General features: G+C 36.1%; 1 protein-coding gene across 1 annotated transcript in view; it reads right to left on the bottom strand.

Annotated features, from left to right (window-relative positions):
• ROCK2 (Rho associated coiled-coil containing protein kinase 2) overlaps nucleotides 1-15,810 on the bottom strand; it is a 138,127-nt gene that overhangs the window by 20,962 nt on the left and 101,355 nt on the right. Inside the window, exons 11-23 of the mRNA XM_047069606.1 lie at nucleotides 15,561-15,572; nucleotides 14,173-14,252; nucleotides 13,969-14,017; nucleotides 13,239-13,374; nucleotides 13,044-13,135; nucleotides 12,558-12,804; nucleotides 12,093-12,199; nucleotides 9,283-9,442; nucleotides 6,472-6,632; nucleotides 5,759-5,943; nucleotides 2,335-2,404; nucleotides 1,300-1,403; nucleotides 952-1,138 (exon numbers count right to left, since the gene is read on the bottom strand). Coding sequence (XP_046925562.1) covers nucleotides 952-1,138; nucleotides 1,300-1,403; nucleotides 2,335-2,404; nucleotides 5,759-5,943; nucleotides 6,472-6,632; nucleotides 9,283-9,442; nucleotides 12,093-12,199; nucleotides 12,558-12,804; nucleotides 13,044-13,135; nucleotides 13,239-13,374; nucleotides 13,969-14,017; nucleotides 14,173-14,252; nucleotides 15,561-15,572 — 1,590 coding nt within the window. The remainder of the gene's footprint in view (nucleotides 1-951; nucleotides 1,139-1,299; nucleotides 1,404-2,334; nucleotides 2,405-5,758; nucleotides 5,944-6,471; nucleotides 6,633-9,282; nucleotides 9,443-12,092; nucleotides 12,200-12,557; nucleotides 12,805-13,043; nucleotides 13,136-13,238; nucleotides 13,375-13,968; nucleotides 14,018-14,172; nucleotides 14,253-15,560; nucleotides 15,573-15,810) is intronic.

The raw sequence follows: 15,810 nt of genomic DNA, 5'->3' as shown, positions 1-15,810 counted from the left end.
TATTTCAAAGTTATTTTATCTAGCCTTTCTTAAAGAGTATTTAGGTTAAGCATCTGCTTATGTTTTTAGGGTTTTCTCTTTTGGCCAATTTTTCTCTTGGATTGTTTAACTTCTTCTCATTGAGCTCGAGAGTGCCACATGTGTTCTAGATACAAATCCCGTTTAATGAAAACATTACAAGTGTCTTCTCCCTGCAGTTTGTGGTCTTCTGCTACGGTAAGTTCTGGATTTTGTTCTGTTTAAAGTTTTTTTCATCTTTAGATCTTTAAGATAGCTAGAATTTATTCTTGTTATGTTGTAAAAGGTAAGGATCTAACTTCATTCCTTCCCACACAAAAAGAGTCATCCCAAACCTTTCACTGCATCTGTATCCTTTCCCACCGATGTGTCTGTCCGCACTGCTCTCACAGACCAAGGTCTTTACGTGCGAGAGTCTCCTTCTGGCCTCCCTACTTATTTCCGCTGAACGGGAATAAGCATCCCTGGCTCCAATGCCACACTTGCTAATCAATGTACCATTTTAATGACCCGGATAACTGATAAAACAAATTCAACTACTTGATGTTTTCCTTCTCTTTGAAATTCTCATTATAATTTTTTTTCAACTTACATATGACTACCTTCATGGTAGTTTCAAGATTCTTTTGAACTAAGATTTGTTTAGCAAGAAAAAAATGGTTTACACTGTCTTCTGCTTTGGCTTTTTCCCTTTCCCTTTAGTCCTTTCACTCCGAATTTACCAACAGGCAGAGCCATTGCAAGTAGTTCTTTTTTTGAGCCTCTTTCTGCCAAACGACACCGAGAAGCTAGTGGTTAACTGGATAAAACGTCCCAAAGCCAGAATATACAACTTTTCATTTCTGTCTGCAGTACTTTCCTAGAACTTCTAAGTAACATGTGTGATACAGTAATTTAATTAAAATCAAAAAAGGACTAAAAAACTTTACTTACAGATGCAATCGTAGCATCTTTTTCAGTGAGCTCCTGTTTGTGTCTAGCCATCATCTCTTTGATCTCAAGCTCTTTCATGATTTTCTCTTTTTCCAAATCAGAATATTGCTCTTCAGCAATTGAACGAGCCAGCTGCTCAGAATCTGCTTTGGTCAAGGTGATCTCCAGTTGAGCAGCCAAGGAGTCCCTACATTTTAATGATACATAATTTTAATGTTCAATTTTCACTAGGAAGTCAAAGTTTCTAATACACTTCATCGACAAATTCTTACTGAGGGCACAGCAGGTACTGTTCTAGGAGCCGAGTGCCCAGTTATCAACAAAAGGGATAGGAATCTCGGTCTGTACCTTTCGTCCTCAAATTCCTGTTTCTTCTGCTGTAATTCTTTACAAAGTTTAGTCTTTTCTTCACATTCTTCTTTAAGTTCTCTCACCTGTGTTTTATAGAGAGTCTAAACAGCAAAATAGAACAGAAGAAACACGTCACCGCCATTATCACCATCAGCAGGAACATTATTTCTACATTCAAGGTCTATCTGCACAAAAAGTCAAGCTGAACACAAATATGTTCCTGAACACTGAGTAATGTTGGGCCTCCGAGCAAACTAATAGTTTAATGGGCTTTTCTAGTAATCAACCAAGTAACTAATACAAGTTCTGCTAATAACTTGGAAGCTGGATTTAAATTTTTTTAAATTAATTATTTATTGGGGGGGGGGAGAGCGCGCACACACGCAGGCCCGTGTGAGAGAGTGGGGGAGGGGCAGAGAGAAAGGGAGACAGAGGATCTGAAGCAGGCTCTGTGCTGACAGCAGAGAGCCCAAAGCGGGGCTTCAACTCACACACTGTTAGATTGTGACCTGAGCCGAAAGTCAGACGCTCAATGGATTCAGACACCCGAGCGCCCCAAGAAGCTTGCTTGTCAACTGGGTATCAGAATTTCTCATTAAATGACACAGATTGGTAGGATAAAGAGGCAAAGAAGTATACTAATTTAGACAAGGCAATTTGTTGGCTTAAATAAAACAAAGGTGACATTACTACTTCATATTTTAAAACTGATTTAAAAAATGCAAACATTAAAATGACAATTTCTTCATGAAAATTCTTCCTCAAAAAGCAATGTTTTTTTAAATCAACTTCACTGATGTGCTTAGAACTATTTTTCTAGCAATGATAATAGATTTCTGTTAAGCTATCAATAGTCATTTGCCCAGCTATTCTTTCTACATGGATTGTGTGGTACAAAACATCCTATCCCAATCTGTCTGATGTTTGCTAGAAGAATCTATCCTAAAGACAAGAATCGTTTTCCTCATTCTGCAGCAAACTTTTAATTCTACAAACACGACAATTTTTCAAACTAACGTATCCGGAACTTACTGAGAAGTACTGCTCTGCTTCAAGCTGATCTTGGAGTTCCTTCATTTGCCCGTCTGCATCTTGACGTTCTCTGTGGGGACATTAAAGCAAAGGTTCAAATAAGCTACCTATATATTAAACCAGCAACTCTTGAAATGTGGCCTAGGGAACCACTGGGCATCCCTGGAGCCTTTAAAAAAAAGAAGTCCCAAGAGGTCAAATTATTTTCGTAATACTAATCACCAGTGTGGTGGGTTTTTTTGTTTTTTTCAAATTCTCATTCTCTCACTAGTAAGTATAGACTTTTTTTTTAAGTTCTATAACATATGATGTCATCATTCCAACAGCTAATGAAATATGTTTGTATGCTCTTGTGTTTTACAATTTTCTCAGTTTTGGGGCTCAGTCAGCCGAGCACACAACCCTTGGTTTTAGCTCAGGTCACAATCTCACGGTTCATGGATTCGAGCCTGCATCCGGCTCTGCGCCGATAGCACAAGTCTGCTTGGGATTCTCTCTCTCTCTGCCATTTGTGCTCCCACGCTCTCTCAAAATAAACAAACATTTAAAGTAAGTAAATTAAACAAATAAAATTTTCTCTGTTTTGATTTCTAACACAAAAAATATCATGAGATATAACTCACATAAACAAAAATTTTGGGGGGCCCTTCATAATTTTTAAGAGTGTAAGTGGGTGCTGAGACCAAACAGTGATATATTAGAACAGTAATACTAAATTACATATTCTCACACGTTCACTGTGATCAGCCATTTCTGCCCAACTAGTAGAATTAAAAGAGGACCTGAGAATTGGTCATCTTAGGATGAGTGAAGAAATAACTGAGAAGGGGCCAGAGGGGAGGAAAGACACACAGGTTTTTATGTTTATTTTATTAAAAAAAAAATTTTTTTTTAGTGTTTATTTGTTTTTGAGAGAGAGAGACAGAGTACCAGCAGGAGAGGGGCAGACAGAGACAGAAGAGGAGACACAGAATCAGAAGCAAGATCCAGGCTGAGCTGTCAGCACAGAGCTCGACGAGGCACTCGAACCCATGAACCCACCCAGGCGCCCCTAGCTTTTATGTTTAAATGTAGATGTTTAAATTGCACAGATCTGTACATTTTGTAAAAATTCACGAAGCTCTACATATCATTTGTGTATTTTTTCTGTATGCATTATTACATATATGTATGCATATATCTTCAATAAAAAAATAAAATTAAACAAAAAATACGTAAAATAAAAAGTGAGCCTCACAACCCATTTAAGAGGTTGTGTTGAAATGAATTCTGGAGTTGTTTTTTTTCTTTTTTTTAATGTTTATTTATTTCTGAGAGAGAGACAGAGAGAGAGAGAGAGAGCGCGCGCAAGCGAGAGAGCACGTGCAAGTAGGGGAGGGGCAGAGAGAGAGGGAGACCTGAAGTGGGCTCTGTGCTAACAGCAGAAAACCCAACGTGGGGCTCGAAACCCACAAACTGTGAAATCATGACTTGAGCCGAAGATGGAGGCTTAATCGACTGAGCCACCCAGGCACCCCCAACCCTAGGGTTACTAAGAAAACATAAAAATCACAATTATTCCAAGTCTAAGCTAAGGGGAAAAAGGCAAATTGGAGAAGAACACCACATATATGATACAATTAGAAAACAAAAACGCTCCAAAATCTACAAAAAACTCAACCCTACATACACTGTACAGATACAGAAGAGTAACGAACTATCACAGTAGATTCTTTCTGGCGAGATGAACTACGTCTGCAGTCATTAAGGGGAACATTTACTGTTTAGTCTGAGTATTTTATAGGGAAAAGACATTTAAATACCACCTAGATATTTAAAAATATACACAGCAAGAAAGACTCAGACCAAATGATTTAATCATACTGTTTTCCATCTGTGTGTTACTTAAGGCTTTTATTCTTATTCTCATTTAACATAATTTGGTCACTTTGTTTACTTACTGGCTCTTAAAACCTCCACATAAAGAAAGTTATCACTCATTGTCACTTTATGTGTTATATCTGTATTTTACTATTGAGGTGCCTGCTATTAAAAGCGAGGATTCTAATTTTTCTGAGTCAAAAATGGGAAAGATGCTGATTAATACTATATAAAAGGTCAATTTCTGGAATGATCTCATCATCACTGGCTAAGCCCATTTGCAGCAAACCTCAGTATAATTTTAATATCCTCGAAGAGCTGCCATCATCCACTTACGTGTAACTTTAAACACCTAACATTTATTAGGTATTTAAGACAAGTACTTTTCAAAAAAATAACCCATTATACGTACATGGTTACAATGAAAAAGTACAGAATGGCACAGAAAACATCGGCCAGAAAGGTAGCGGTCTCTCTTTCCACACGTCTTCACACCCTCAATTCACTCCCCTGGAGGAATTCACTTCGTTTCAATTCTGTTTTGTTCTTTTGGTAACTACGTCCACATCTCAGCTTATTTCTTGACACAAATTTAAACTCTTCTTTACTAGTTCCCTGCTGCCAGAGTGGGGGGTTAGCTCTTCCTATCCCTCACCTCTCCCCAGCTCTCCTAACACAGCCGTGTCACTGGCCTCAGCCATACAGCCAAGCCTCACTTCCTGCTCCATCAACCACAAACCACAGCTTCCCCAGTCCGGGATGAGAACCGCAATACTCCCACCCACCCTTTCTCTTGTTTTTGAAATTTGACGAGAACACGTCCAAATGCGGGTCTTTTCTTCACTTGTTTTCGGTTGAGTCCTTTCAATCTGACGACTTCTCTTCCCGCCACGGGAAACCGGTTTTCCATTATTTCTCTAACAACCTCCTCCTCTTCCTTCCTTCTCTAGACTTCTCTGTCTGGGGCTAGAACCCCTGGGCCACACACATCTTCTTCGTCATGCCCTCTTCTACCACAGTCGATGAAATTTCTTTGAACTTTTCTTTAAACCATCCTAATAAATGTATATGCGGTCATTTTTCATCTTTAACAGCTCGTTCTCATTCTGGCTGCCCTTTTTGCTTTATGCCGGCTTCTTGTTTAACGGAAGTACTATCTCCTAGAAGTTTTGATCAATACTAATTATTACTAATAGGCTTTTTTTTATTTGTTTGTGCTTTCCTCTTCTTTCCTTAATATATTCCTCATCTGGGGGTACGTTTCCTTTTTCTTTATCACAGTCTTTCTCTTTAGTACTGAACACTTTCCTCAAATGCCTGGTGATACTTGGTTATTCATTTACAGAGGCGGCAATAGGTAGAAGTGGTAAAAAAAATCGTTGGGGAAGCAAATATAATCTCGAGGATAACAGCGGCACTGAACACATTACTTAAACAGAAAAAGAGAGCAAATGTGGTCAAGCGAATGATCAAAAGAAAACCCCCAGGTAAACCAAAATTAAGATAATTTACATGTGGATACTCATATATATGAATAAAACTTTGTCTCAAACAATTTACTTACTTTCGAAGTTCAGCATTCTGCTTTTCCAAGCTCATTTTCATTTCCATGAGATGATTATTCTCCTGTTTTAACTGCTTTTCTGACATTTTTAGTGTGTTAACTTGCTGTGTTTGCATCTTCAAGTCATTTTGTGTAAGGCAGCGCTTTTGAGTTTCTTGCTCTATTTTTAATGTCAAGTTTCTGATCTAAAAAATAAATTGTATACTTGGTATATAAATAAATTACTTTGACTTTGATTTATTTTTTTAATGTTTATTTATTTTGAGAGAGACAGAGAGAGAATGAGAGAGTGAGAGTGAGAGTGAGAGTGAGAAATCATGAACTACAAGATCATGACCTGAGCTGAAGTCGGACGCTTAGCCGACTGAGCCACCCAGGCACCCCTTGATTTTGATTTTTCTTATCAATGAAGCTTGCAGCAAATATGATCATGCAAAACAGATTTTTGTCCTTAGGCAGCTAATTCACTTCACAGTAAAATATTTTTTGTATTTCTGTTGTCGTACTTTTTAAAATAAAATATGGTCGTTAGGGTAAAAACTTAAAATTTTAAATTATGATTCATTTAGCTATCATCCAAATTCAGTAAAATTAAAGGTTGCAGATTGTAAGAAAAAAATTTTAATTATGAAACCAACATTATGGATAAACCTACGTGGACTATGAATTCATTACATAGTTTATTATTACTTATTAGTAAACTTCATACTCACATCTTCATTTAGCACATCTTTCTGCTTAAGGAGTTCATTTATTTTCTGCTGTGACTGTTTGAGGTCACAGTCTAATATAGAGCATCTCTTCTCAGCTTCCAGCAACAGGTTTTCCACCTTCTGCTTTAACGTCCTTTCCTCTGAGAGGTTTTTCTCCATTTCTATTGCCACAAAAATGGACACAGTTGTGCATTCACATACCAAGAAAGCGTATCAAATACGTGGCACCATGCTATGAAAACCGTTGTAAATGATGCTGCCTTAAAAACATTTTTTTAAATTTCTAATTTAATATTTTCATCACTCTCCCTAATGTGTTTGAAATGTCAACAGTTTCACGCTTAGAAATCAGGAGTTTTATTTCCAGTGTCCAGAAAAATCGACCACTCTGCAATATTACATCTATTCTAACTGAAGTAAAATTGTGCCTTCACTTATGATTCTAAAAGAGGCTTACATCTTTTTAATAAAGACATATTTTATTTTCCTGCTACCCTGTGCCTCTTGGTGTTACTTTTCTTACCCTAAAACATCCCAGGTAGATTCTATGACGTCTATGGCTCTTTCCATATTAGCATATTACTATGCAGAGAAGGACAATTACGCTTTGGGGAAATGGCAAAGGACAAGCCGCTGGGACCAAAGTTCCTAAGGTTAAACCCTGTCTCTGACACATCCTAATTATTTACAAGGGCACGTTAGTTAAGCTCTCTGAGGCTCATTTTCCTCATCTGTAGAATGATACCAGTACCTGTTCTCCCTTACAGGGATGTTACGAAGATTCTTAGTTACTATCTGTGTGGCACTTAACAGCTGGTTGGCATACAAGAAGAATTTGATAAGTGCTCAGTATTTAAGGACAATGTTAAAAAGACCTAAAGAGAATGTTCACAGTATTATTTTCAAAGAAAAAAAAGCAAAAAGGGTATAAAAATTTCAGAAAATATACAAAATAGCATCCTGATTAGTAAAATTGTGGTTAATCTTTACTTACTTCTTTATACTTTCCTGAATTTTCTAAATGATTTGTAATGAACTTTTAATTTGTTTTATTAATCAGGAAAGGCTTTTAAAAGTGAAGAACAGGCAAAGTTTATGTCTAAACAAGTGATTTCATATTAAATGTCAGTTATTACCATTAAAGGATTACCTTTTGATGTACTGATTAGAAAATCTTTTCAAATCCAATTGGGCTCCTCTGCTGTTTCATACCTCATGCTCGATATTGAATTATCGTATTACAAAGTTATATAAGGGAAAATTAAGCCTATGAATTTTCACTTTTTAATGAATTGCCTTCAAAAGTGTGGAAAAAATGAAACTATTCTTCACATTCTACTAATAACAGCTAATATTTCTAAGCATTTTCACGTGTCATTGCACTTGGTCTTCAAAACAACCTAAAACTCTTACCTGTCTAAGAAGAAACAAGGCACAAAAAAGGTTAAGTAACTAGACAAGGTCACATGACTAGTTTTCATTAGTAAGCCATAGTCTTAATCAAAGGAAGCTACGGAATGGCAGTGGAAAAGCCAAAGGCTTTTAGAGCCGGTCTGAGCACCAGCAACATTTAAGTTTTGTGTACTCCTATAAACTACGAAAGTCACCATACATCTTATGTTAGTATTCTAAAAAGGAGTTTGAAAAAAAAAATGGTAGGTACTATTACTCTGAATTGGTTCATTTTTATCAGTTCAGAGATAACACATGGACAGATATACTCACTTAAAAAAACAACCACTCTAATGTGGGCACAGAGAATAGACAGGGGCATAAGTGAACTTACTGAGTAGGTGATGAAAACACAGATTCTATGACTTGTTTTGAGTGGTGGTTACACGTGTGTATTACAAACGCGAGAAGTGCAACGTGACTGCACTTGAATTACACCTCAAAAGAAATTCAACTCTATCTTCTAGGCCCCTGACAGGGAAACATGGCCCACTAATTTCCACTCTTGTAATTAGATTTTTCTAAATAAAGCACTCATTTCATCTCTTAACATCCTTAATTACTGCCTTAAACTAAACTGATTTTAACCAAGAAAGCTCCAATTTAAATTTCATTCATTAATTAAAAGGCTATTTTTTTCCAAATTATTCATAAATGTTATGCTTCAATTTAAAATAAAATTTCTGCTTAAGAGTTCTATGAATCTTTCGCAAGAGTCTTTTATTAATTTCCTTTGGAATTTCAAATCCTTCGTAATTATGAACAGTCAGTTAGGAAAACAAGAAATTATCCTAAGACAATTCCAAGATACAGGCTGGTTTGTGGAAAAGTTAACTCTGTTATTTTACCCTATATTCATTAGTGGATGACTTTGACCAGATCTAGCTAGTATCTTCACCATGACAGAGTTCAAAATATTCAATGAGCTTGTATTCTAGTTAGGTCAACTACTATTTCCAAAATACTTATTTTGCATAAACTGGCAACAATTTTGTTATACAAACTGGTAAATGTCAAACTAAATATTACAAAAATAGCAAATCCCCCCAAATCTGAAAAGATACATCTAGAACCTCATGCTCTTTATGCCTGTTACTTTTGCTATCACTGAAATATTCATTTCTCTCTGATCCTTATATTTGGTTGAATAATTCGGTATTTGGGACTTACATCTTAGAAATGATCATTGCCATAAAGAGAAAAAATGATATGTATGTAAAGCTTCCCTAATGTTTTTCTTTCCAGTTCTCAATATTTGACAATAAAATATAAAAAAATATTTTTCAAAATCAAGAGTTGACTACAGAATCCATTCTTAGGAAAATGCTGCAGAAAAACCCTCTTAGAAAAAAGGCATACCTTTCATGGCTTCTGATTTTGCTTCTTCAATGGATTCATAAATTTTATTTTTATCTGCCAGCCGTGTTTTTGTAGCCTTATGCTCAGCTTCTTCTTGTTCTAAGCTCTGCTGTATAACCTTCAGTTGGTATGTCATATCTATTTCCATGTTGTTCTTTTCCTATTAAAGATTTAGAATAGCAGCGATCAACAAAAGAGACTGGCTCACAATTTCAAAAACTTATAAAGCTGTTTTTTACAAGCTAAGAATGTTCAATACTTTCCCTCCCCCCTTCACTCAAACTTCTTGTAACAATGATCCACGGAATCCACCTGTTCACCTCCTGCTGAACCTACGGCCCATCCCTCCACGCTACCGTTTGGAGATCTGCACTGAGAGTGTGTGATCTCAAGGAAGTAACGCATGATATTCTCACCACCAGATTCGACAAACACTTTTCAGTAGTTACCCCATTTTGACTCACTCTTGCCCTGAAACTATTTCCTTGACATACCTGAGTGCACTCACTTGGCTCCCTGCTTCCTGTTCTCATCTTTTCTGTCACCTATGAAGTTTCCCCCCAGCTATTCCTTAAATGCTGGTCTTCTCTGGAGGCAGCGTTCTTCAGCCACTTCAAGCTTCTATATCATTATTTCTCACCTTTAAAACCTATCTAATATTTCCCTTTGCTGTATCTGATGACAAATTTTCAGGATCCTCTACCACTTACCCTGATGTTCCACATAGGAGACTTGTTTTAAGTTGGGACACTTTAATAATAGAAGTCAATCTATTTTCTCTATATCCTCAAAAGATTTTCTAATTCTTTGTTTCTATAGTTTGTATCATATATGTAAATATTTCTTTTGTTTTTCAAATAAATCCTTAATACTGAAAATGATTTTTTTCTTTTTTTAAGTTTATTTGAGAGAGAGAGACAGCAAGTGAGCATGCGCAGAGGAGGGGCAGAAAAGCGGGGGAGGGGGAGAGGGAGAGAGGGAGAGAGGGAGAGAGGGAGAGAGGGAGAGAGGGAGAGAGGGAGGGGGAGAGGGAGAGAATGAATCCCAAGCAGGCTCTACACGGTCAGGGCAGAGCCCGAGGCGGGGCTTGAGCTCACTAACTGTTGAGATCATGACTTGAGCCAAAATCAAGAGTCAGATGCTTAACCAACTGAGCCACCCAGGAGCCCCTAAAAATGAGGTTTTTCAATCCAACAACAGAGGAATCAACTCTGCCCTGAAAAACCATTGCTCTAAACAATCTTTTCTGAGATAGGCCCTTGCATTCACACAGCTTCAGCTACTTCTGTACCAATGACTCTCAAACATTTCTAGCTTCAACACAGTTTACTCCTTTACGAACATCCTAAGGCACCTCAAACTTAGGACTAAAATAGATTTTGTCATCATTTCTTCTAAAAGAGCTATTTCCCTTCATTCTTCTCTCCCCTTTATTCTTTATGAATTACTGTTACCATTATATATCTTGTCACCATGTAAGAGCCTAGAAGTCCTCCTTAAATACCACACATATGCCTTATCTGAGCCATCACTAAGTGCTACCAAATATTCTATCTCCAGATATTTCTCAGATTCACCCCCATTTTCCATCCTTTTAACCACCGTACCAGTTAAGTCTCCATCATCTGAATTACTGAAAACATCTCTGACCAGTCTCCCCCCCTCTTATCTTGTCCTCCTCAAATTTATTCTCCACACATGGAACACAACGATCTATCTTAAATTAAATGTATGTCTAAAAAGAGCATCTAATTTAAAGCCCTTCAGTGGCTGGGTCCGTTGCCTAGAGAAATTAAGTTTAACAGAACATTCAAACTCTCACGTGATCTAGCTCATGCCTAGGTCTGTAGCTCATTCTGGTCAGTGAATTCCTCACACTTGACATGAGAACCACACTGCAGTCTTCAGGTGCATTTTGGCCTGATGTCTATTTTTATAAAATTTCACTGGAACACAGCTACACCCACTCCTTTACGTATTGGAGCAGAGCTGAGTTGCAACAGATTATATGGCCCTCAAAGCCTAAAATATTCATTGTCTTTTGCTTAAAAGATTAAAATCTGTTGGCCCCTGCTCTATACTCCAGAACTATTGAGCACTTAGCGTTAAATAAACCAGCTATGCCTTTTCTGTTTCCCATCTTATACTTTTGCTCCTGCTGTCCTGCCCAACTCAGAATGTGCCTTTGCCCTGCCAACCAATCCTGCCCTGTCAGATTAGGGCTTCGTCCTGTGCGTCCAATATACCCTGTCCATTCTTCGAGCAGTCTGTTTACCACGCTGTGTTAGAATTATCTGTGTACTTTATTAGTGACTTTAGGTACTACTCCTTAGATTGTATTTTTTTTTAATGTATTATTTTTTTAAGTAGGCTCCACGTCCAACGTGGGGGCTTGAACTCATGACCTAGAGATCAAGAGTCACATGCTCTACCATCTGAGACAGCCAGGAGGCCCCACTGTGGGGCTGTTAAAGGCAAGCAAAGACTGCATCCTGATATTTCTACCACAGATGATACATTAAATACTTGAAAGAATGGACAAGTGAACAAAAATAACACCTTAACTGCACACAGCCCAAAAATCATCCCTGGCTTACAGAAGTTTTAAAGAAAAACTTTTCAATGCCAAAAGCCATTGTAACTTTCTATCATTTTAAAGATACGTTGTAGTCAAAATCTAAGTTTTCCTTGGGTCCCTAGGGAGAAACATCCACTGAAACCATACCGATACCCCTTATTTTAGAGTTAACTTTTCCAATCTAAAACTCTTTGTCATTTTCCTACAAAATATAAAGCTGAACATGTTTTACCTTCTCCAAATCAGTAAATCTCTCCTGTAGTTGTCTCTTCTCCATCTCTACTTTTGCTAATAAGATTTTGCCATTCTTTAAGTCTTCTTCTAGGCCAGATATTCTACCTAAAATTGCAACATTTTAAAAACAATAAGCCCACAAAGTATATATATGTTAAATTAAGAGTAAAAAATTTTGAGAAGTTTTAGAATTGTTGGTAGAGTGCTTTACGGCTAAGTCAACTGGAACCCAAACCGTCACTCTGGGAGGTGGTTTTTGATAATTTAAAATATTTCACACTATTTGAAAGCAAACCTTCTATTCATAAAATTTTCTATCAATGCATTCCATATGTTATGCTTCACATAACAGAGTAGTATATTCAGAAATGTGCTATTCCAGCACATACATCCATCATCTAAAGTTATTTCCGAAATATAAATCATCAAGATGAATTCAAGTGCAAGCTCTACTTTATAATACCTTGTAAGTCATTAATTATCTCTGATCCGTGGGTTCGGTCCCTCCTTTCAGATTCTAGAACTGACTGAAGATTGATAAATTCCTTTTCAAGTTTTAACTTGGCAGTCTCCAGCAGACAATTTTTATCTTGAAGATCTCTATTGTTAGATTCCAGCTGCTGAATCTGTTTTGTACTTTCTGCCTGGGTTTTTCTTAATCGGGCTGCAGTATCAGATTCTGTTCTCAGCAAAGCATTGGTTTCATCCAGCTGTTATTCCATTCAAAATCAAACAGACAACAACAAACACGAGTGTATATAATGAAAATACTTCTGTTTATCAGCCTGTTACAAACTAAAGTAAGAAACAAACCTAAAAATAGTTTCCTAATGATTTCCCTTTAAAATCAGAGGCAAAGGCCTTTCTGTAACATTTCCAATTAAAATTAGTATGAGTAAGTTATCATCAAGAAAATTCAATATCCTATTACAAATGGAGATTGACCTACTTGTCTCTGGAGTTGATTTACTTTCTCAGTGGATATTTGAGAGTTCTGATTCCTTTTTTTCAAATCTTCAAGTTGATCCTTTAAACTGTTAACTGTGATAAAAAAAAGCATTTCAGTGGCAAGCTTCGACAACACACACGTACATACACATTTAATTTTTTTCTTGGTAAGTATTTAATATTCTACACCACAAACCATCGTTTTCCAAATTTCGTTTCTTGTCTGCTTCGTGATCAGCTTTCCGCTGATATTCTGCATTTTTGTGCTGAAGAAGTGCCTTTTCTCTTTCTAATTGTCTTAATGCTGATTCCACATTTTTCCTTAAGGTAATCTGAAATAATGTTTAAAGTTACTATCAAAGGAAAGTATGTATAAAAATCAAATGAAAACACTATTTTAGTATTTCAAGCAGATAAAAAAGAACTTTAAAAAAGGCTGTAACTGCTGTTTTGTTAAAACTTACAGTAACGTTTTCCATTACTTTCAAAATAGCACACCTCTCTTAAATTACTAAGACCATACTGTTAATGGTTTACTACTGAAAGTCAAACTTTCCGTAACTTCCATTACCACTGAACCATCTTCACTTAATATAAACTATGGATCTGAAATGTTAGGAACAGAAATTTAAAAGAAGAAACAATGGTCACTTTCTGTTGTTAAGCCAAGTAATTGACACAAATGCAATTTTTTTCACGTGAAATATCTACACATTCTAAATTCACTCAAGTTTGCAAACCCATAACAAAATGAGGCTTATCACCAAGGTTATCCTGTAACCTGTTCGCCAGTGCAACATAAGGTGGGTCTTACTATGTATCAAGATGGGTGTTAATATGGTTCTCAGACAACTCTCTGCAGGGAAGGCAGGCATCACAACTTGTAGCAAACAAAAATATTAATGAAAAGCACACAGCAACTTTACCTCCTCTTCTAGCTCCTTTGCTACCTTCTCAAGGCGAGTATTAACAGATCTAAAGGATTTCAAAAGAAACAGTGATTTACAATAAAAACATTTACTTAGTATAAATTCAAGATGATCATATAATTACTTTATAATTCTTCCTTTTTGGTAAAACGTTTGAACTTAAATTTTAAAAGACAACATTTCGTTATCTAAACAACATACTTGCACTTCTGCTCTAATTCTTCTTTGGCTTGTATCTCAGTGCTAAGGTGTTCTTCTAACGTGTATAGTTTTTTCTGAATCTGTCCGGAAACAAGAAACTACAATTATAAATTTTGGTCACATTTAAAATATGAGAGGCTTAAAGACAAGGATAAGCTGTTTTTTAAGCTTCATATAAGATCCTTTATAATGGTACAGTTTTTGTACCTTCTTAATGTGACTTTTACCAACATAAGGAAAAAATTCTCCATCTCTTGCTTTCTATGTATGTAAACATGACGTAAATATACGAGTGAGACGCTCTAATCTTGGCAGAATTCTTCTATGACGCCAAGTCTCTCATTCATTATGAGTAAAGGAGACCCTCTGATATGCTCCACTGTTCTTCTGCAGATTATTTATGTAAAAATACTGTCACACAGTGTACTTACAAGATGAAAAGGTCTATATCTGAAACAAATATTTGGAATATTTAACTGCACTTGCTCAAAAATATATTACTTCTCTTAAAAATGAGAATTTAAGTTCTTCTTTATATCTTTCTACACAGTGCCAGGAACACTACTATAAGGAGTTACAGTCAATAAGTCTTCCAGGAATGACGGCTAATTGATTATAAGTCATTTCCTTGCCATGCTTTACATCTTCTTCTAGGCCAGATATGTTGATCTTTAAACCAACTGCAATTATATTACGTACTAAATAATCCATTTTTGGAGCATCATTACCTTCATAAAGGGCTCAACTTTTTGAGTGCCTTTTATGCCTTAGGTACCATGTTAGGCACTTTACAAATACTGTCTCATCAACCCTAACAACAACCCTAAAAAGGTGGTAGGTAGTGTTGTATGTACTCAATAAAGAAACTGAAACTCAAAAAAGGTGAGTAACTCTCTAGATGGCTTAGCTAATAAGTGGCTGTGCCAAAAATCAATCCAAGTCTATTAGATTCCAAGGCCAATATTCTTTCTAGTGATTAGGTTTCTTTAAGAAACTCATGGTTTCTTAAATATTTTATACATCTTAAGCAAAACTATCATTTTTCCCTAATAAGAACACACAGGCCAATGAACAAGTCATGTTTAACTACTTTTGGCTATTATTACATTAGTATAATTTGATCACGCTTGTTTTCACTTGTTCATTCAAAATTCTTACTATCAGTTATATATCCTTAATAAATAAAAATAAGAAAATTACATAATAGATACTTAAACAATAAATCCATAGGGGCAATAATAAAAGAAATACTTGGTAGAAACAAGGCTGGGAACTTCTCTCTTAAGTAGATGTAGCACTCCAAATGCTAGGTGGAAAATGGCTCTATCAAAACATTGTCAGAGGGATGTGTTTTTCTCAGTTTTTCAACATAAGTGACATCAACATACCTCTTGGCTTTCCTATTTAAAACAAAACAAAAAGGAAATTTAAAATGTATGCATGCTTTATAAAATTCCTAAAATAAATCACGCCAAAATTATCTAACCAATCTTTTTACTTTCTATAAATTTTAAGGAGAAAATGTTAGCATCCTCATTAATGTGTATGCGTGCGCACGATTTACTTTTGTGTATGGTTACAAATTATAGAGGCCGCAAAATATTGTTAGTTTGATAAAATTAACCTTTGTTTGAATTC

This window comes from Lynx rufus, unplaced genomic scaffold (genome assembly GCF_022079265.1).
Source record: "Lynx rufus isolate CCGP_SWC_20201006 ecotype Redwood Valley unplaced genomic scaffold, mLynRuf1.p SCAF_8, whole genome shotgun sequence".
NCBI lineage: Eukaryota > Metazoa > Chordata > Mammalia > Carnivora > Felidae > Lynx > Lynx rufus.
This window is presented reverse-complemented; position numbering and strand designations above follow the sequence as displayed.